The sequence below is a fragment of the Melanerpes formicivorus genome, unplaced genomic scaffold, assembly GCF_026170545.1.
Source record: "Melanerpes formicivorus ecotype bairdi unplaced genomic scaffold, bMelFor1.0.p_v2 SCAF_33, whole genome shotgun sequence".
NCBI lineage: Eukaryota > Metazoa > Chordata > Aves > Piciformes > Picidae > Melanerpes > Melanerpes formicivorus.
This window is the reverse complement of record NW_027142385.1, coordinates 4,361,430-4,384,806: the sequence shown is the minus strand read 5'-3', so window position 1 is coordinate 4,384,806 and position 23,377 is coordinate 4,361,430. Positions and strand designations below refer to the sequence as shown.

Below are 23,377 nucleotides of genomic sequence, written 5' to 3'. Positions count from 1 at the left end.
CCTGTGTTAATGTCTCTATACTATGGATTATCATAATGTATCATGTCAAACCCTCATGCTGCACTACTTCAAAGATACACCGAGATACGTCAAACTTTTTGGTGCACTTAAAAGCATCTTGAAACGCTGCGGCATGGTGGAGGCTGAAAGGCAAGCAGGAAGAGGGCAGCAGCACTACCCTGCTGTCGAGAGCCAGCTGGGACCCTCTTCCACCAATGGAAACCAGTGGAGAGCCTGCTCAGCCCTAGTGGGGGTCCCAGTAACAGGGCCAGTCCCATCCTAACAGCACAGAGTGACAATGTTATGACATGCAGCACCACACACCATGGCACGGTGGGACTGCATGGCTGCACCTGGGGCACGAGGGGCTGGGGATAGATGGGGATGCAGCCTGCAGGTCACAGAATGAACCCAGGGGATGTGACTGGTGGGGCAGGGAATGACTCCAGGGGTGGCTCCATGGTGTGAACACAAGTAGTGCAGAGGGGTCACTACTCGCAGTGGTGGTGGTGGGGTGGAGAGGAATCCCGAGCCCTATGGTGGTCATTAGTGCTGCCCCCAATGAAGTCCTGCTCTAGGATTCAAAGAAGCCACCCCCCTGAGGCATTTCTGACACGGGCTGTATGGTGTGTCGTGAGCTGCCTCATCCCAATGTGTGGCTGTGTTTTAGTGATGGTGACAAGATTCTCACCTCTGTGCAGTGGGCAGCACGGAGGTGCACACCCCCTATAGAGGGGGTGTAAGGAAGTGTCAGCACCGACAAACTGAATTGGTAGTGATAACAAATCCAGAATTTACACAAAGAATGGCAACACTGAACCTTGTCCCTGCACCCCTGCAAAATGTTCACTTCACAGGATCAAGACTCACCTAACAGGCTGCAGGTTTGGCTCCTGTTGTGTTTCCAGCCTCCCCACCTGGCCTCCAACCTCCCCATCCACAGCGCTGCTGGCATATGCGACATACCAACTTTACACAGCTATTACAAAGCCAAGTCTGCTCAGGTTGCACACCCCCAAATTAAAAGTATTAGAAAGAAAATCAGCAGCCTGCCAGATCATATCCAGGGGTAAAATTTGTCACTGTAACTAAAATCATGAGCATCTTGTCATTGTCTGAGCTGCGGAGCATTAACTGCCGCAGCCGGAGCAGCCGAGCCGTGGGATTCTGCTCTGGAAGCCTTTCAGATCCTCTGCGTACCCATAACCTCTGCCGACTTTGTTTTATGAAGCTTTGTGAATGGATTCAGGTTTACAGAATTTCTACAGTTGCTGCTCTTGGGAGAGCAGCCAGGAACTCCACCATCAAAACAGATCATCTGTCTAAAGATGGCAAGACACGCGGACCCCTGAGGGTGCATCAGATAATAGCAGTAATATCAGTAACAACAGAGAGAAATGCCCTGCAGGGAAAAACCTGACTGCAGAACTTGGCATATTGCTCTCACCCTGCAGCTCTGTGAGGATGTCTGTGAGACTGCCGGCGTGCAGCAGCCGAGGGAAGAGCCATCTCCACCAGCTGACTGGGGGAAAAAGCATAAAAATATTTTCCACATGCAAGCAGCTGTGAATAAACCTGTCAAATATTTACAGGCCTGTCAGGGTATTTGTAATGGAGATCACAGTGTGGCTTTTGAATGTAAAAGCTTCTGCTTGGGAAGACAATCAAGTAAAGTGGATGCTCCAGGTCTATTATTTAGCCCAAGAGCCAACCCAGCAATATGGCTCTGCTGGCACAGAGACCTCAGTCCTGGGAGGAACAGATTCCTGTTCCAGAAACAAACTCCTTCACATAATGGCATGGAGACTCAGTTTGCAATGACCTCTGTGTTTTACCTTAGAGTCTGCTAATTAAGATTTACTTTGTGAAAGAAAATGTGAAAAAAGCCAGAGTCAGGTGTGGGATAAACAGGGCACAGAATAAGAAGCTGCACAAAGTGCAAAGCACAGCTATGAGGGTGGCATTTCCCTCAGCCCAGGAAGGGGGTTTAATTATTGGAGAAGTAGGGTAGGAAAATACATGAATGGAGCAGGGAAATGGCTGAGAGGAACCCATGCCTCTGACCCACCACCCCCAAGGTAAGGACTGACCAATACATGGCACAGCTAAAAAGGGTCTCCTGATTTTCCAGCATCCTAGTACTGCTGTATCTGGTGCCAGTCCTTTCACCCTACCTTGGAGCATGGGTGCAGGGGCAGACCGTGGCTGGTGCTCACAGGGACACAGGGCTCAGGCTGGCAGCAACTGTGCTGTCCACAGGGCAGAGCAGCCACTGCTGCTGCCCACACAGCCAGTCAGTCCACCCTGCAGTGGCAGCCATGGCTTTGGTGCTACACTGGGCACTACTGGGAGGACTTGGACCAACCTCCCACTGCCTTTTACAAGCTCTATTCACTACTATCACTTGTGCCCAGCAGCAACAAGGGGCACCCTGGCAGAGCATGGCTCTGCTGCTGTGCTCAGGGCTGTGCATATGCCAGGCAGGCTGCCCCATGCTGCTGAACCTTAGGTGCAATGCAGGTGACAATGAGGTTGGCTCCAGTTCAGTGCAAAGCACATGCAGTCTGTATTTGCAGACTCCATCTCCTGGACAGACCCACAGACACTGCATCGCTGACCATGTTCTCATAGAAATGTTTTCAAATCCCTAAAGCTGGAGTCACCACGTGGGAACACACAGTGCTAGACAGAGGGAGATCCCATTCCATGCAGCTCTGCATCTTTTCCCTTTATCCATCTGACCCATCAACTCTCTTGTCTTGATCCTCATCAGAGAAAGGACTTCCTAGCCAGACTACTCTCCACCTCTGCTCACACTGCTTGTGCAGCAAAACCAAGCAAAACATTAAACCACAGCCTCCTACTTTTCAAAACAAACAAAACAACCAAACCAAACCAAACTACCAAGCCCAGAGAGGTGTTTTCTCTCCCCAGAAGCTGAATAGAAAGCAAAAAAATGGTATCAAGGGCTACATACTTCTACACTTTGAGACAGCCACTGTGGTGAAGCACTACAGTGATTGCTTTCAGGAGTCACAGTTGTGGCACTAGTTTGCAGCCTTTAGATTTGAAGGTCACCCAGAAAATAGACATATTTCCCAGTCTGGAAACAGCACTTAAAGATCTTTGCTCTGTTGTTGGGTTGTTTGGGGGGTTTTTGGCTTTGTTTTGCTCACTTTTTTTTCAAACTAGGTAGAGTATAGAGATAGTATTTTTGTTCAAGTCCAGAAGTACTGTGAAATACAGAGTTATATTTGTAACTCGGTCCAAATGATTTTCAGATGAGACAAATAGTAATGAAGCAACAGAGACAAATAGTAATGAAACAACAGAGACAAATAGTAATGAAACAAGAGGCACCACAAGCATGAGCCTGGAATAAGTCAGAAGCTAGAAACATGGAGCCTTATCCAGAGGGACTCCTGTGAGCACTGGAGGACAGATGAAAACGACACATCAGTGATATCAGAGCATAGAAATGCTGTGGTTAGCCCATTGGAGAGCATGTGGACCTGTATTTCCTCGATAAAACAACAAAATATAAAGTTAACTGCATTGCAAAAATGTCCCTTATTACTTTAATGTACTAGTATATTGCTTAATGAAAGTTCTTAATTGTAATACAATTAATTACATACACAGAGTCCCCAATTACATTTTCCAATAAGATGTTGGCTTTGGTACAGGTCTAAAGGCACTAAACCAATTTTAATATATTAAGACCAATTTCCCTTGAATACTAATTACTATCTAATGATAAAATGAGAAAGAGGAACTTTCCAGAAGTAAGATGGTAAGAATAAAACTAAATTAGCCATGAACAGTTTGCTACTACACATAAAAGCATTTCACATTACAAAGTGCAGGCTTTTAGTTTAAAGATAAATCTTGGTGTGAGTTAAAAAGTTCTGCATACTGGAAGCAGTTTATTAGTTTGAATGCTATTAGTAAATGTTGGATAGACAGGGGGTTTTCTCTGGACCTATTTCTTAATAATGGAAACTTTTCTGTTTCATTTAATACCCTGAAATATAAACTTTCTATTTGCCCAAAGGAAACTGGCAGCTATTTTACTAGCAGATGTCTGGCATCATACATATATATATATTTATAAATGAATATGAGACTATGAAGAGCACATTTACAAATAATAGCTGTTATAGCTCTGTTATAACAGAGGTTGTTGGGGTTTTTTTTTCCCTGCCTGGCATATCTAAGCTAAAAGTACTTCAGATGAAAACAGAATGCACAAAAGGAATATTTCATTTTGATGTTAGGGTTTTCAAGCTATTATTTTATTAATAGTGTAAAGCTGTCAATATTTCTACTCTAATGCCTTGCCAAAAGAGAGCTCCTTAAGCACCACAAAATCCAATTTCTTGTTGTTCATTGGGGAACCAGGCTATGTACAGCACATGAATTATAACTGATCTTATATACTGTATTGTCCTTGAACATCTATGCATGCAGAGAGTTAACTGTGTGGGTGTTGCACTGGCCCTGCTTGGGGAAATATGTGAAAGATCACTTTAAATTCACCCACATTTTAGTGGAGAAACTGTAAGCAGAAGATTTCTCCTGCAGTCCTTATTCAAGTTTGGTATGCATTCGGAAAACACCCAGGAACAGCACAGCAGCACAGAGACAGAATCCATGCAAGCATTTATTACTTTGCCTGGGTTACTGTCAGCCTTGAACAAACTAAAGCAGTGATGTGTTCCTGAACTCTGCAAAGAGCCTTCTCTGCCTTCGCTTTTTCAGGGGCTGGCTGACAGATACACGAGCCACAAACCGGACAAAAAGCCACCACTACCAATGTGATGCGATCACAGCAGGGGAGGTGGTGACTGCAGCAGCACTGGGAGCATGGGAGCTCTGGCAGCTCTGAGGTCCAGCCCAGGGTGTTCCCCAGTACCGGGAAATCGCTGACCTAGTGATGCTCCAGGTCATGCTCTTAGACTGGCATCGGCTGATTTGCTTAACAAGGGCCAGGAGAGCTCAGGAATTAAGAGCACTTTTGATTTGGCAGCCTGAGTGATCTATCCTACGCCTTTCTACGTCCTGTTCTACTAAGGATCTTGTTTTTGTGCCCCTTTGCCTAGGAAGGAAAAGGAGCAGTCACTGCAGAAGGGCTTCAGGGAGAAGAAAAAAGTGTTCCCTCAACACTACAACTGACATCTATTTTGAGAAAAGCCTTTGAGGCTGTCCTGGAGCAGTTGCCTCTGATGCAGAGCAGACTGAATGCCTCCTGCTAAACTACTTGAAAACTTAGACAGATTTACTGTTAAGGCAGTGGTGCAGTCTGAACCTAGTCACTCATGAGGGCTAAGAGCATCAGCAGATAAAGCTACAAGCCACGGCATGGATCCCTCCGCAGCTGATGACGAATGCAGTACATACAATACACTTTTAATTATAGGGCCTGGGTAAAGGAAATGTTATTTTTAATCAAAACTATGAAACTATGACTAGTATGCATCTTCATAGATTAAAAAAATCGATACAAAAATAATAGCCAGGATGCAGACGTCAGGGAATTCTGGCCTGTGGAAGAGTACAACTTGATTAGCCAGGCTAAAATTGCTCCATTTCCTCATGCACAGCACCCCCGCTACCTTCTGCCACATTCTCTCCTACAGTTCCTTTGAACCATTTGATGAAGAAATGAACCAGCAGCATCAAGAATATTTTGGGAGTGTGTCCCACTCTATAGAGAATGGCAGCCCAAACTTAGCCTCAGCCCCAGCACCGAGGTACTACCAGACAGCTCATGCCAGCTGCGTCCCACCTCTGCTACGCCTGAAATGGGAGTACTGTTTACTACTTGCCACTGGAATTTGGAGCTACTTCAGGGATGCTCTGCTGTCATTATAGGATAAAATGCTATAGCCAAAAGGCATAAATTGAAAGGTCTAAGTCTTTGTAAAGAAAGGGAAAACTCCTCTACTACTTCAAAGAGGAGGCTCAGGGGAGACCTTATTGTTCTCTACAACTACCTGAAGGGAGGTTGTAGACAGGTGGGGGCTGGTCTCTTCTCCCAGGCAACCAGCACCAGAACAAGAGGACACAGTCTCAAGCTGTGCCAGGGGAGGTTCAGAATTCACAGAGAGAATGATTGCCCATTGGAATGTGCTGCCAGGGGAGGTGGTGGAGTCACCATCATTGGAGGTGTTTAGGAGGAGACTTGATGGGGTGCTTGGTTGCATGGTTTAGTTGATTAGGTGGTGTTGGATGATAGGTTGGACACAATGATCTTGAAGGTCTCTTCCAACCTGGTCTGGTCTGGTCTGGTCTATTCTATTCTATTCTACTCTAAATGGGTTCTCACTATGATTGTTAGCAACAAACACTCTGCATATGGTCTTGGGTGAGAGCATAAATGTTACTGGTTTCCTCCTTAGTATAATCAACAGTTTTACAGTTGAATTAAAGTTGGAAAAAATAAATCCCCCAACTGAGAGCATGGCTGTCAGAAAGAATGAAGGACAGACTGAAATGCTACAGAGGCCAAACACAAATCAGTATTAAATGTTGGGTGTTGGGTCTTTTTTTTAAAGTTTCATGTAATTCCTTGTAAAGGAGTAAATCAGGAGATAATATCAGGAGCGTTAAAACAGTTACAGAACAAAAATATTTGAGCATAGCTGGAGAGAAGATTATTTGTGTAGCACTTTAAAAATCATCAGACTGCTCCAGTTATATCTGCATGGCTAATTTCTTTAAATTCTATTAGGAGAAAATCAGTGCCTCAAGCAGCCATATTGACATGGCAAAACAACACTGCAGAGCAGTCACTGCATCCACTAAACAATGCCTACAACAGAAAAAGTTTCATACTTCCAGTGTATTCCAGGGTTGGTTGTAACTTTACAGAGCAGAGTTTAACAGAGAATGATTAATCATGAAGTGATAAACAGGATGCAGACTATTTACTAGAAGGTATGAAATCCATCATTTCCCTCTGGAATATTGTTTTGGCACAACTGAGAAGTGCCTCAGGAAAGAGAGTCTCGTCAAAACTTACTTGCCCAGACAGCACAGCTTGTATTCCAAAATACATAACTTATGTGAGTTAAAGCAATTTACAAGAGCAAAAGTGAAAAGGGGAAACATACTGTTCTCCCGGACAAGGCAGAATTCCAAAGTGCTCTGGCTCTCCAAGGTACAGTCTAAATCTACTGGGACATTAGGTTCACTCTGCTTCTCCAGCCGATACTGAGGACCTGAAACATAAAGTAACTTGTAAAATCATCTGTTTTCTAACAAAGTGATGGCTTATCACGTTCAACTAACATGAGATTACTTGTAGCCGAGCAGTAAGGCAGGTAGAAGTTTCTTTTTCAAAGTTCTTTGCCAAAGGGAAGGGGCCTGTCATAAAAAGGTGGAGGATGGTGTGCAAGGAAGCAACATATTTCAGTCATCTTCAGCTGTCTAACAATGCTACCTTGATGTCTGTCCAACAGTTCTGTATCATTGCTACACCAGATGAGCTGGTGTTACCTTCCCCACCCTGCAAGACAGGGGTATTGCCTGCTGTAAGAAATACCTGCTCAGACCTTGCTGTATATCGATGTTGTATTACCTGGGCACCTTTCCTGATGTGAAAAAGCAGTGTGTTTGCTCTGCCCCCGCTGTGGCTCTCTTTAGACTGAATACCGACTGCTGCGACCATGACCCTGGGCGCTGTTTGCTGGGTGACAGAGCCCTGTCCTGCACATCCCAGTCTAGCTCCACCAGCCACAGGTGGCCCAGGGAAATGCCACCCTGCCTTCCTGAGCACATCACTCTTCCACTTTGGGGTTAAAACCTGCTTCTGGAGCACAGGCTCAACCAGACTCTCACTCACAGCCTCCACAGACTTGGAAAGCTGAGAACAGCCTGGGTGTGTAGGTCAGGCTGTTGCAGCCTGGGAAGGACAGCAGCCCTTCTTTTATGGATTGCATTTTGCCATGAAAACAATCTCCATGACACCCTGTTTGGCTATTTCTATCTCTGCCAGAGGTGCATTTCTCCAAAAGCTGTACTTCTGGAGTGTAGGGGGAGGATTTCCTCACACAGCAGCAGGTCCTGCTTTCCAGCCTGACTCCAGACAATGTGCCGGGTGGATTTCTGCATCGCTGCACAGCTCAACGGCTGCAAGGAGCAGAAAGGGTCAGAGAGATGGATTTTACCATTTTCCAGAGATCAGTTCACAGTTACCACTGAACTGCATCAAACATAAGCACATACAGGTGCTGCTCAATAAATTCTTTTCATATACATTGCATTTAACTGTAGATCTTCGAGATTCCGCTGCCAACTTCCTTCTTCTCAAACCAAATAACCAAAAAGAAAAGGCAGTATTTAAGAATCTGTTTCTCAACCACAGAAAATGTATATAAACCCCAAAGTTTTAACAAAAACTAGGCAACTATTAAAAAACCCCAAACCAACCAACTTTCAGTTGAATGGGTTCTTAAACTCTGCACCTTAACTGGAATTAAAAAAGAACACCCTAACACAATCCCAGTCAGTCCCAGGCCTGCTGTCCCCACGGCAGGTGTGAGGGAACCCAGTAGGCTGAGTGGGGTAACTGGAATCAGCCAGACTCCACCTGGAACCCCAAGCAATAGAAAAACCACCTCCAAAGGCAGGAGATGGAGGCAGATGGGCTCCTGTCCTTGCTGCAGCGCGGAGCAGACCGCTACTCCTGCTCACACAGCTGAGAAATGAAGTGGACACAGATTTCTCAGCTGTGTAATTTCTCTATAATTTGGTAAAATAGCACTAAACAGACACCTGAAAAATGCAAAGGATGCAGAGCACCTTGAAACAGGTCTTAATGTAACAAAAAAAAAGAAGTAGTGAAATAACGAAATCTATTCCCTCTTTAGCAGTACTTAAAATATTTCTGAATGTTTCCTGACTTTGAATTATGATAGTATATGATGAAATATTTAAAGCATATAAAAAAATTAAGTATTTTAGCCTCAGATGGCATGCCTAAGAAATGGAATTTGTTAGCCAATTAATTTTAAATTTACTACAGCAGAATTTCAATTACAGCTTCTCATCTTGTCTCCCCAGAAGCCCTGGGAAGTGCTCGTTGCACGGCCCAGGCGCGTTCTGCTCCCGAAGTGGAACATTATTGCTCGGGAAAACGGAGCCCCCTTATTCCCGGTGCCGCTCGGAGCAGCTGTGGAGCCGGGCTGCCGGCATGCCACAGGAGGAAAGCACAACTGCTCCCTGCCCAGCGCAGTCAGCAACTGCATGTGTGGCTGGTGGAAGCATTTCGAGACCCAACCGCACGTGAGGAACAGCAGAGATGGCTCAGCCCGGCGCAAACAGAAAGGCAAATGTCTCCAGCACCAGTGCTCCTCCTCTCCCAGCTACTGGAAATGTGATTAAAAATCTGAAATAAATTAAATAAAGAGAGGCCTGGCTTGTTAGGCAGAAGCAAAATACACTGAATTGAAACAAATATCAAAGTGGTAAATCGATTTGTATTTACAAAGCGGTGTAGGTTTAAAAACAGACTCAGTGACAGTAAAACCTGCTTGCTTTGTCTGGTCCTGCATTCCAGAGGTGCCCAAACTGCACCTGAATGCTGAATGACACCCAGCACTGACAGAGCCAGCAGAGGCACTGGTTCCCATCTGAACGTCTGTGCTCTTGGTACCTGCTACCTTATCCCTCACTCTGTGCTCCTACCACTGTTGGAGCCTCAGCCCACAATTGCCAGGACCAGGATCTGCTGACACCAGCATCTACCACCGTGTCCCGGGGGAGCAGCACTGAGCCCCACGCTGAACTCTCCAGTGTGGAGAGACAGACTCATCTCTGTGCTGCTGAGACAGTGGGATGGAGCAAAAAAACAGACATCAACACTAGCCAAGCCTTAAAATTATCAGAATCATATGCACATGACAACAAGGGGACAAGGTTAAAATCTGGAGCTTGGCAGTGGTTTACCAATCCACCAGCTGGACTCACTCAAAAGAACATCATCACTCATCTCAGAAATAATCCTCATGCTGCTAAACAGGCTTCCAACCATCCTGTGGAGAGCCACATCCCTCACCACCACCACACCAATGGCAAAGGATGGTTTGTGTCTGGAGCAATCTAAGAACTCTGCGAGCAGGTAAATTGTTTTACCCAGTTTGTGCCAAGACTGTGGTAAGACTCTGTTAATAAAGCGATGAAATGGAGCTAAAGATCAGAAACTAAGGCATCCTTCCACACAAATAACTCCTCTAAACCAGAAAATACTAAGAAATTAATTTTTAAAATGTAGATGGATTTTTAGTTACTATCAGCTCTGAAATAATGTATTTTAAATATCTGTACACATTTACATGATCTCTGCTTCACAACAGACGAAAAACGTTAGGCTGATTCTGTAGAGGAGTTTTACTATCAGGCTTCTCTCACCAGTTCAAATGATGTCACTGCAGCAGAAGTGTTAAGTAATTTAATGGTCTCCTCACAGAATAATGTTCTGGGAAATTCAACAAAATTTCAAGTGGCAGTGCCAAAGCTGGGGTTTATGGATTTCTGTAATCTGATGCAAAAGCTCCACGCGCTTGTAAAACGAACCTTTAAAATCCTGGCATGGATGTGCCTGGCCCATGACCCAAGCAGAGCTCTCTGGCTGGCTGCAGGGAAGGCAGCTCCAGCACACCCTGCACTCAGAAGCATCAGGCTGGGGCTGCAGCCCAGGGCTCTCACCCAGTGCTGTGCACTGGAGCACGGTGGGGGAGTAAATCGTGTGTAGTGTGTTCCACCACCAGCATGTTAAAATGGAGGTTACCAGGGCAAAGTACCCAGACACCACAAATCCTTATTCTAGCTCTGTAATTCTGTCACAAATATTTGGAGAGAGAGAATCAGTTGCTGGGTGAAAGCAACTATGGCTGGAGAAACAAGTGTTCATGTGCCTGGAGATGAAGGAGGGAACCATGGCAGCAGTCTGAAATAAGTCTGAAAGGGTGGAAGAGAAGAGGCTACACCTTCAAGGAAACTCTTTTTATTCAAAAACCAACAGAGATGTGTTTGAGGACCTAGAAGGCCCCCAGGAGGAATGAGAGCTAGCTTCATTCCCCACCAGCTCTGCTTCCCTGAGGCATTAGATTGTGGTAGTAGAAGAGAGGTGGTAGAAGCACCATCTCTGGAAACATCAAGACCATGTTGGACAACCTCATCTAGTTCAGGATGTCCTTACTTACTTCAGGGGAGATGGAGTAGATGACATTTCAAAGTCTCTTCCAACCCAAACCATTCTATGATTAGATCTTCTCCATTCTTGGGCCACAGTACTGGTAGAGCATCCTGCATGCAGCAGTGAGTGCCCAAACTACATCCTGCAAATACTACCAGCAACAGCATTTTTTCTCTCCTAGGCTTGTTTTGGTGTGCTGACAGACCAGCAGCTGTGGAGGAACCAGGTAACCTTGACACAGATGGAGCTGCTCGCTCCCCCGGTTACACTCTGCATCCCTGGAGTGGGGCTCACAAACCTCACTTGTGGAGCTGACCCTCCAGTTAACACACAGCCCTCGGGTGAAAATCCCCATTCAGCCATCCACACCATGGCTCCTGCCCACAGATACCCACGGCACCATATTTCAAGATACTCCATTAACCAGCGGGAAGTTTACCAGGAATTAAACGCCAAAAAGGAAACAAGCCCCCCAACACCACACTCACAGCTCTCCTGTGGCACAACACCAAGGTGCCCGGGAAGAATCCCACCAGGTAATCAAATTAAGCAGCTCTCCTACAAAAGGTGAATGGCCATCCGCATAACAACAAACCAATTCTGTTGCCATTTAAACTGCAAAGCCTTCAGAGTGGGCTTTTGAAAGCATGACCCATCAGTTCTAATTTTTAAAACTTATCCTTTCAGTCAAGACTAGAAAAAGGCCCATTCCAACTTTTATCTTCACTACAAAGTGCTGTTATCTTGGGCTGATGTCAGGAGCTCTATCTCTCTTTCTGCTGACAAGCAGAGACGAGAGAGATAAGATTGGGAACGAATCTCACTTCTCTGAGTAAATAAATAATCAATACTCATCTAAATGTAAATGAGAAAGTATCCCCCTCTGATAACAGGGCTCTTATCAAACAGCCAATTTTCTACAGACATTTGGCCTCAACCAAATCACCATCATTCAGCTCCAGCCTAATGGCTAAAAATCGTAACTAAATTGAACCGATCACCAGAGATCAACTAAGTTCAGCCATGGCTACTACAGGTTCAAATGTTTGGAATGCAATTTTTCCCCCATTAACTTTCAATAGCAATGAAGAATACCACGGTCAGGGGTTGAATCTGCACAATAAACAAACACTAACCCTTAAAAAGAGAATGAGGCTTTAAACAAAACCTCAAACAAACCCCATCTCCATCTCCAGATTAGTTAACAGGGTATGAGAAGGATTACAGACAGACTAACCTCAATGTTTAATGTTTGTGGAATTGTCAAACCTAAACTAGAAAGACCAGTACAAACAAAACACCCTAAATGGTTTAAAACTGAACCTGGACTTTACAGTGTTAGTCTCTGCAACAAAACACCTCACTCGGTCCTATTTATCCCTTGTCTTTACCTCCCTCTTAAGAGCTCCACTAATTCTTACAAAAGCTCTGGTTCCAGCTGTGCTCTTTGTCAGCTGCTCCTGCTCCTTTTCTGATCCACGCATCTATTCAAAACACCTCTGAATTTCTGATTTCCATAACATTGACCTCCAGAATTTATTGCACCGTGTGGGAGAAAGAATTCCCTTTTGTTTTGATGAGTCACTGCCAACACACCACTTTCGGGGCATGCAGTTCTTGTCCTATGAACAATGGTGATAAAACCCTCCCACAATTTACCATCTCCACCACACACACTTGACAGACTTCCTTTGCACCCAGTCATGTCTCTTCCAAATTGGAAAAGATCCTCTCTCTTTAGCATCTACTCCTCACTTCTCATGCCAGATCCATTTTTGCACTCGTCCATTTCTGTACCTCTTTTACTTCTCTATTATCCTTTTTGAGATAAAATATAACAATTCAGATGTGGGCACACCATGATTTATGGACTGGCACAGTAATGCTTTCTGGTTTGTTCTCTACTCCTTTCCTAATTTCTGATGTTCAATTTGTCTTTTTGACTGCTCCTAAGCACTGGGCTGAAATGGTCAGAGAACTGCCCATGATGCCTCCAGGATGCTTTTCTTGACCAGTGGAAGGTAATTAGATCCCATCACTGTATACATAGTCACCTTGCTTTTCACCAACTATTTTATGTTGCACTCATTGACACCACATTCCCTCTCTCATTTTATTGTCCTGTCACTCAGCACTGTGAGATACCTCTGCAGTGCTTCACAGACAGCTTTTATTTGCACTATTCTTACCTCTTTTGTATCAACAGCACATTTTGTCACATCAGCATTCACCTCCTTTTCCATGCCCCACATTAACGGAACAATGCAGGTTCTACCAGTTCCAGTGGAACTCCACCAGTAACCTAGTTACTAATAACGGAGGGCCATTATTCCTATTCTTTGTTTCCTGCCTTTTAATCAATTATTAATCCATGTGAGGATCCTCCTTCTCATCCAGTGACAGCTTAATTGCTTTATGAGCCTTTGTCAAATCTTTTTGGGAAATCTCAGCATGCTACATAAAACCCATCCTCCCTATTCAGATGGTCTCCCACTTCCTCAAAGACTGCTCATCGCCTTCTGAGGCACAACCTGCTTCACAAAAGCTCATTTTTTTTTTTACCCCCTCAGTGCATTGCATTTGTTGGCATGTCATCTATTAATTCTGCTCTTTGCTACAATTTCATTTTACAGTTTTGCAGCTTGCCTGGTGAGGAAGCCATGGGATACTGGTCTCTCCCTGAACTCCTCCAACTAACACCAGCTACCATCCACACCTGAGAGAGCAGCAGATATAGGCAACATATTCTGCCTTGCATTTAACAGCACAGCATCTTCATATCTGACCTCCACCAAATCTCTCAGCGAATCCTGTCTGCTCATGGTGGTTTGTTACTGTTTGAGGATTAGTTTTAAAAGTCAAACTCCTGGCATAGTTCCTCAGACAACTCTCCACAGAACATCTTCAGCCTCCAAATGCAAAACCTGCTGCAGAAAAAAAGCACACACTCTGCCAAATTTCAGCAGAATAGTGAAAAAACACCACCTAGAACCCCACCAATGAACCACCAAAAGAATCCTCAGCAGATGAAGACCTGTCCTCGGTGAGCCAGCAAACACTATGCTAGTAGCTATGAGGCTGAGAGAACATGCATGGTAGTAAAAGACGTCATGTTTTGGACTGTCCCCCAAAACAACCACAGAACTTTCTATGGTGCTTTTGGAGAATCTCCAAGCCTCTGCACAGTCAGCCCCAGCCCCTGTCCCTGCCTGGGCTGCACTCACACAAGAGCCAGCACAACTGTGTGGGGACCAGCAGTGTGGATGCAGAACACAGCCGATGTGTCACACACATCACACACAACACTGCTGGGCACGTGTAGGACCTTGAGTGCTTCACAGTAACACAGGAATTCCATAGTAACACATGTAAAATCAGAACTTTAAGATGGTTAGGCAGCCATTGCCTAACTGCCATGGCAGCAGACACCCAGCAGACAGCAAATAAGCAGAAGTGAATGGAAGCTGTGTTTCAGGCTCTGTCCACACACAGAAGTAAGACAGGAAGGTAGTCAAAAGAGAACAGCTGATAAACATTTAATGTTGATGTCTGTGGTGCTTCCCTACTTCAAGTTTCTCCTTTCACAAGGATGCATGATTTATTGCTTCGCTGCTCCAACCCTAGGTTCTGAAAGTGTGATTTCTTTTGAGTTTAAACTATATTTATATTTATTTTTTTTGTTATCACTTTTTTTATTATTGCTATAGAAAATATTTGCTGGAAATATGTTGCAGCTATTACAAGGTCATAAAAAAGAGGAGGTTTATGTATTTCTATCATTTCAAATAGTCTGTCAGAAAGTATCAGTCGCGCTAAGTGTAAGACTACTGGATTCCAGCTTTCCCTCTGCCAGCACATGGGCAGCATATGGAGGAACTAAAATAGCTCAGTGTGGAAGCTCCTTGGGTGCCGGCTGGGAGCAGGCAAGCTGCAGCATCGCCTCCTCCTCCGGGAGAGCCTCCCTGGGAGCAGGCTGCCTCTAGAGAGGCACTGCTGAAAACCAGCTTCCCAATACTGCTGGACACTGACCCTGGGCTAGAAGATGAATACTGGGCAGGGATTATAAACAAAGGAGGACTGGAGAAGGAGAGGGATCGATACACTGCAGAGAGCACAAAAACGGGGAATGGAGAGGTCTCAGGCCTCCTGCTGTAGGATTTTTTTAGAAGACAACAGAAGGGGCAAGGATTCCATTGTGTGCTTGGCAATGACAATAAAACAACAGAAAATATGTAAACAGTTTTGAGAGGAAATAGCTGTAAAGCCAGAATGTTTACATCTCAAATCCTACTGCTACGAGAACATCTTAAATCTGTTTATCCGTTAAAAATCCCCAAAGCCCCTCGACACCTCTGAAGTGGAATAAAGATTTTATCATTACAAATGCAAATACTGGTTAATAAATAAAGATATTTAAATAGTGAAAACAAACTTTTAACGTTACACACAAGCATGAGACTTTTTTTTTCTTCCTACCCCCCCAAGTCCAATCTGTTTTTCCTTAACTTGCACTGTTGTGACATTACTGAATTTTACATACAGTTATCTGCCGCTCTCTGCAGAAATACAGATGGTTTTTGTAGAAATAAACAGTCATTTATATGAAACAATTGTAAAATAGTTTATGGAAACCAGTGGTGTAATGCATTCAAATAAATGCCAGGCCAGGCTGATGGAGAGCCAAGGTGTTAAATCACACTGCTTAAGAATTCAGCTGTGGGAAACAGATAGTAAATCCAGAGTGACAGAATTTCCAGTGATGGCAAAGGTTTCTGACATCTAGTCCAGTACACAAAAACTACAGCAGTTCAAACCCATTTTACTTAACACTACCTTGACAGCCAGTGAAATTAAAGAATTTAGTCAAAAGCCCCTTAAAAAGAAACAAACACTTCATTTCTGTAATGCTTTTTTTTTTTGGGTAGCATAGAAACCATGCAGTGCAACTAGCAGCAAACCAGCCCTTGCAGAATATTCAGAGTGTGTTGTTTAATTGCTACTAGAAACTTGTATTCTTCTGGCAGTAGCAACATAGATCTCTAAATAAAGCTGAAAGGAAGAGAATTCAACATGTTTGATCTACAATGTAACGTACCTGTAGCTGAAAGACAACACACAGATTAATTTTTGTAATCACAAATTCGAGAGGTAATGTCAGGCAGCAGCTCTAGGGCTGCTGGTAGGGCAGGGCACACTGTAGCCAACACACCCCAAGTGCCTTCTGCAGGCTTCTGCCTGTAAGAAGGCACCAGTGTGAACATCTTGCAGTCCAGGCTCATAGTATCATAGTATCATTCAAGGTTGGAAGAGACCACAAGGATCATCTAGTTCCAAGCCCCCTGCCATGGGCAGGGACACCCCACACTAGAGCAGGCTGGCCAGAGCCTCATCCAGCCTCAGATGGTTGGTTGTGATGCAGGTCAACATGAGGTCTCTACCTTCCTGACTTGGACTATAAAGCGAGAAAGGTGTTTTCCCCTGGTTAGAGACAGTTAAGTGACAGTACTGCAGCAAGGGGCAATACAACCAGGGAGTGTTTCAGGATTAAAAAAAAGAAAACAGCAGGAAGAAGATGGTCCCATGGATGTACCTGGTGTATCTTCTTCCATCAGTGTGGATCAAATCAACAAAGAAACCTTTATCATCCAAATACTGAACTGCCAAATTTAAAATGTCATGTAAATTACAGCTTTATGACCAATCCAGAACCACCAGTAAAGGTATGATTTCAATACCAACAGCACTAAAATAAACTCAGTTCAGTATTTCACTTGCATTTCAGAGGCCAGGAATGAAAAACTTTCCTCAGTCATCCCGGCTGATGTCCAGAATGCCATCAGCCCAATCACACAGGACCAACAAGCTATTTCTATTCTGACCAGTCACAAACTCTAATTCTGAGGAGCTGTTCCATGCACACCAACATCCCTGCTCCCCCCATCATGTCAGTGTCTGCTCAGCATCAGCAGGCTGCTGAGAAAGGGCTTGTTGAAATAAATTATTACTGCTGCAAAACAGAGATGGATTTTGTAGGCAGAAGGAAATAATTTCAAGCAGCCTCCATCCCACCCTTGCCAGCACAGAGGGGCTCACCCTGCACACACCAATACTGCTGAGGAAAACCTGCTCCAAAACCAGCAAGCAAGTGATTCTTCCTCTGATTAACACAACATGGCTGAGAGCGAGTGAGACCCAAACACAGCTCCAGGAATGTGGGGTAGAGGGTGCTGAGCAGGAGGAACAGGAAAGCTATAACCTGGCAGCAGCAAGTTGTACAGAATCACAATGGCTGGAAAAGACCTTCAAGATAATCCAACCATTATCTAACTCTGTGAGGGACACTACTACACCAAGTCCCTCAAGGAGAGGCTGCAGGACCTGACATCTCCTCCACAGGACTGGTGAACAGGGAAAAAGTGGGGACAGCTGGGGCTATACCTTTCACTTAAGTCTTTTTCACTGCATTCCCTCTAGACACAGGGGAAGAACAAGCAGGAAAGTGTTTATCAAAGATCTACAAATACTGGTGATCCTTTTAATCTTAAATCCTGCCAATAAAAACAACTTAATGCAAGGGAAAAATCAGCCTTTCTGAAGTATTTCCAGGTAAAGCCATTCATAACTGGGGGCACAAGACTCTGCAGGGATGCTATAATTATCCAAAACAAAGTACTGGAAGCCAAGGAAGCTCCAAACTACCATTAAGCAGAAAAGCATGCATGTAAACACAAGGAAATATAAATTAATTGGCTTTTCACTGTCACAGATGCTGGGGCCTCCATCTCCTTAAGAGTCAGAGCAAACATATGCATCGCCTACTCTAACATATTTACTTTTAAATTTAAACTCCTGTTACCATCATGCAGTGACAGTATCAAGTTTTAATGACAGTTTATTCTAATTGTGATTCATCTCTTTAAAATGCTTTAATCACAGGGCTGTGGTTTTACATAGCTTCTTTTATCTTCCAAGTTCTCCTTTTTTACATATATAAATAAATAAATGCAATAGAAATACAGACACTCCCTTCTGCCCTATTCCAGACACTTCTTTTTGTCCCATTCCCCTGCCTACATGGTAGGGATGAGGAAGCAAATCCCACTGAAATCTGCAGCTCTTTCAGCAGCACAAGAAGCCAAGGAGTGGGACTCTCATTTCCAGTCACCCCAGCCCCAAGACTGATGCCATGATGGCAGCCAGTTGTCAGCATACTGGCCTGCATCTGAGTGGAATGTTAATGGTTCCTTCCTGGCTTTGACACCTATAGCCCATCAGATCCTCCCATCCTGTGCTTCCCAACACCCCAATAACCCCCATGTTGAACTGGAACAGCAGGCACCATCCAAAAGATTCTCCAAATTAGCATTCTTCCTCATACTTTGTTTTCTCCTGCCCCAAGCAATGCCTCATAAAGTAAAGCCACCAAAACACCCCAATAACCTCCATGTTGAACTGGAACAGCAGGCACGATCCAAATGATGTTCCAAATTAGCACTCTTCCTCATACTTTGTTTTCCCCTGCCCCCCAGGCAATGCCCTCATAAAGGAAAGCCACCATCCGAAAGGCAGCTGCAGCTCTAGGTGCCCTAGGGGGCACAGGGACGCCCTGCTCTGAGCCAGGCAGGGGACTGGAGATGGGCTCAGGAGGAGCATCCTGCTGAGATGACAGGGTCCCAGCAAGGTCTCTTAGGAATTCCAGCAGCCTGGCATCAGAGTCTAAATCTTCTGGCAGAAGAAAAATACTTACTGATGGAGAGTAACAAGAAAATATCATTAATGCCAATACCACATCAGGGTCCAAGGACTTCAATCTATCTAGGAACTTTAAAAAGTTATACTCTGTTTTGGGGGGTGTTAGAGATATTTTTTTAAGTCATAGTGTTAGTTTCTTTAAAGACCTAATTTCCAATCATTTAAAAATAATTTTCCAATCACTAAAATGGAGAAGTGTACATGATGAGGAGCAGATTCCATGTTTGAAGGCTCAGGCATAGTTTCAGCAAAGGCATTCTGCACATGTAACAAACACCCCAAGCCCTTGCTCTAGACACCCCTTTTGCCGAGGACTCCACAGATATGATCTGCCTCCACCACTGAAGGCAATCTGATCCATGGAAGGAGCACATCTGCAGCTTACAAATGGCTCCTATCCTCCCTCTCCATTGCCTGCAGCCACCACCACGTTCCCATCCTGCCACCCCCGCCCACGCTCCGACCATGGGGACACGAAGCCTTTGTGCCCCTTCCCAGCTCTTTAGGAACGTCAGCTCTCCTTAGCATCTATGAGAGGCAGGAGCAAGACAAATCAAACACAGCAGCACACCATCAAGGCTGAGTATTTACAAACAGCACCGCTGAGATACTCCAGGAATAGAAAAACTGTGGGACAGGTTTAAACGAAAACCTTCAGTGCTCCAGCAGCCGCGCGATTTCCCCTGGGCCTGGCGGGGTGCTTGACAATAAGTGGTTTTTCACACAAATACTATCTTTGTATTGCAGTTTTTGCTTATCTCCCATGTAAGTTTTGAATAAAATGTGTTTATAAACAGTTTCAGAAGCACGTTTGAGACATGAAATTTGACATTAAAAGTGGTGCTGAGACTGATATGTTAGAATGGAAATTTTCAAACAAACCCCCAGATCTCTTTTCCCTAGTGGCTTCCTGAATGGGAAGATGAACTTCATGTCTGCAGCAAGACTCTTTCTTTCGAGCTTCTGTTCCCAAAGTTCTCAAGGATAACTTTGTGAGAACAAATCTGAAATACAGGAATAATAAACCGTTACAAAACACGGCCTGCAATAGGCTGTGCTGTGTGCCACAGCTCCCGGTTACCTGGTGATGGAACAGATTATTTTAACTGGCCTCTGCAGCTATAAGTCTTTTGATTCTCTTGTAGAGACTAAAATACGATAGAGAGGCTTTTATTTTTACGTCCCATGCCTGGTTTTTGAATCTTTCTCTTTCCTTATTATTCATCTTCCCGTGGCAGTGAGATAATACATTTAGCCAGACTAGTAAGATTATTTCAGACTATTTTCGGTCACTTTGCACCTTTTAAAGAATGCAAAAAGCACTGTTTGACAGCTGTGGGGGACTTGAATGTTATTGTAAAGCAGCTGTTTTCATTTATAGAAAAAGTATTAGTCTTTCTCCAAACTGAACAGAATACTAAGTTAATAACTCTCCCTCTAACCTACGGAAAATACAGGTCATGTCTGTGAAATGTTGGCAGAAGGTATTGTTTATAACAATTAAACTTGGGTAGCATTTTGTTCTTAAAAGGACTGAGCATTTCTGGTTCGGGGATGTTTGCAGTTTGAAGCAGCTATTAAATAATAATCAGTAGCATGTTCACCCTGCAAAGAATTTCTCCTTAAAATGAGAAGAGATTAATCAGACAAAGCTTCTCTGTTCAGGATAAATTTCAGATGAAGAGAGGCTGACACACACCAGAAACAGGCAGGAGTATTCTAACATTTCAGTATTTCACCCTGCTTAGTTTTGTCTCTCATTTCCTAAGGACACTCAGGTTTTATTTACTGACAATAATGTTTAATTTGTTTGAAAACAAAGCTTTGGCACACATTCTCTCTGCATTCTTTCTTACTTTACTTTAGTATTTATAGTCCATTCAGTCAAGCTCTGGAGGAAAAGGCATCCCAGAGAATGTATTTGTTGAAGAGCAAAAGGGATGAGACAGCTCAATGCAAGGAAGATAACTTTCAAGTGTACATATAGTTCCTGCATGTATTTAATTGAGAATCAAGATACAAAAAGTATCAAGAATGCAGTCATCATCTTTCTTATGTTCTTAGAATTGTAAGCCATGCAAACATATTTTATAGAAAATACTGAATGTGGCCTCCATGGAGTGCAGATATAAAAAGCCTGATAAGATCTACTTGCCTACTGCACATTGTGGGACGCTGTCAGACCTGCTCGGAGCTGTGCTGCGGTATCTGAACATCAGGGTCTCTGCATTTCACCCTGGAAGCACTGTGCTTTCTTTGGTCCAACTGAGAGCCTTCCTATAAAGTAGGATTTAAAACATACATCTACCATAACTTCAGCTGCTCAGCTAGCTGGGTAACACGCATGTATTGCGACAAGACCAGCAGCAACACCCATCAGATTGATTGCGCAGGAAAACCATTTAGCAGTAAAGCAAACCAAGTTCTGCTGATAATGGCATTTCACAGTTATGCAACACAATCTGTACGACCTGCAAAACCTTTCTCAGCAAAGCAGGAGGATGGGATTTTAAAAGTAAGCCTAATATCCATCTTTCTTGGAAGTTAATATTAAGACTCTTAAAGATTTCTAGGGAGCAGAACTATATCCGGTATCAAAACATCCAAATATCACTTTCTAAAAAGGCTTTTCAAGACCCCGTTATTACATCTGTCTGAAATCCAGACTCTACCATATCTGACATTCTCAGGAAGAATGAGAAGTTCTTACAGTCCTGATTTCAAGCATGTGATTCCTTTTCTGTAGAGCTGCCAAACTACAGACCAATTTTATATTTAAACCATCAGCTGCTGGAGTGCTCACGATGTTCAGAAACATTCTCTAACTGATCTAGACTTGGTGCCTTTATACCAAGTAATCCTTAACTACTGATGGATGTTGGAGTTTTCCACAGGACCTTCATTCTCAACATTCCAGCACTGCAGGCCAATGGATATGCACAGCAAGATCCCTGCAGCACTGAAGAGAGCTTTTGGCCTTTTCCCCCTCCCTGCTGCACCCACTGTGGTCAGGATATCACCCACTCTCGGTCTCTTTCTCTCTCATTCTGGCTATTTTGAGAATATTCTCTTGCATGAGATGTCCCTGAGCTTCCCTCAAGGTGGTCCATCACTGGATTAGACCAGTCTCCTCTGGGAGTTCACTCCACAACCCAGAGTGTTTTATTTCCAGCTCTCATGTAAAATATGCATGTGCAATACACGCTGCTGAGCACGCAATAGGTTAAACAAATGGATGATAAAGTATTCTACTTAGTTATTTTTCATTACCATAAGAAAACATCCATTACATTTTCTATTTTATGAGTGTACACAAGGGAATCCATTACAGTAACAGCGAGGTTATATGACTGGTTTTGCTGCTTCTTTCCTAAGCAAGAAGAACAGTTAGTTTTAAAAGACAATGAAAGCAGCCTGGAGAAGAGGATCGCACACCAGTGTATCTGCATAGACACTTCCTATCCTGATTTATCCAGCCTGACTCCAACTAATTAAACATCTGCCTCAACGATTTCCGTTGCAGATTTATCTTTCCCAGTATGTAGCACTGACTGGTTGTTGCAAGCTTTCCCTAACCTGCAGCCATTCCCATGCACTTCTTTGAGTTGGTTATTTGGGCATGTGGCAAGAGATGATACAGTATTCCCATTAACCCCCCACTGCTGCCTGTGCTAGGACAGGTCACCAGGCTCCCAAAGCACTGCTTCAGTACAGCCACGTCCTCTACAAAATGACTTCAGGGCTGCAGTTCTCTCAGCTATAACACATATAGGTTATTTTACCACCTGTGTTTCCTGTTGATTGTCTCAAACACTATTATTTAAAAATGGTCACAGTTCATATGTCTAAAGAAAACCCTTGTGACACCAAGAAGGGAAAGAAAACCTTTGTGACATCAAGAAAGGAAAGAAAAGCCTTGTGACACCAAGAAAGGAAAGCTACAAGAAACATGAAAGAGCTTGAATAGTTTGCAATAATTTTATCCAACATAATATCAAAACAGAGCTAGACACAACCAGAACATTGCTGGCTTTGGGGTTTTTATTCTGTGTGTGCTGCTTTCTATGAAATACATGTTGTGCCCCACTTCCATCTCCTTCTGCTGACCTGTATCTTCCTGCAACAAATAATCTAAGGCTTGAACTTAAATTGCAGTCAGAATTTATTCAGTTTTATTCAGAATTTCTTTGCAGTCAGTACTTACTCAGCTTTAGTCTTTTCAACAAAAGGGACCTTGAAATAAACACGTTGGTTTGGGGTTTTTTGGCTTGTTTGTTTTTTTACAGGCAGGGTTCACATTATGGCTATGTAAACGTTGGTGAAACAGAATGTGTGGAAGTCTGGGCTCTGTGCAACCCTTCATCAAGAGAACCCCCTGATGCCATCACCAGCCTGGAGCTCCAGGAGGTTGGTAAGGGCTGGCAG

The 23,377-nt window shown here is 43.9% G+C and overlaps 1 protein-coding gene across 2 annotated transcripts in view; it reads right to left on the bottom strand.

Moving 5' to 3' along the window:
* MAPKAP1 (MAPK associated protein 1) overlaps positions 1 to 23,377 on the bottom strand; it is a 109,204-nt gene that overhangs the window by 21,717 nt on the left and 64,110 nt on the right. Inside the window, exon 8 of one of the 2 annotated variants that reach the window (XM_068155721.1) lies at positions 7,116 to 7,223. The exons of the other annotated variant lie outside the window; for it this stretch is intronic. Coding sequence (XP_068011822.1) covers positions 7,116 to 7,223 — 108 coding nt within the window. The remainder of the gene's footprint in view (positions 1 to 7,115; positions 7,224 to 23,377) is intronic. 2 annotated transcript variants of the gene reach the window in all.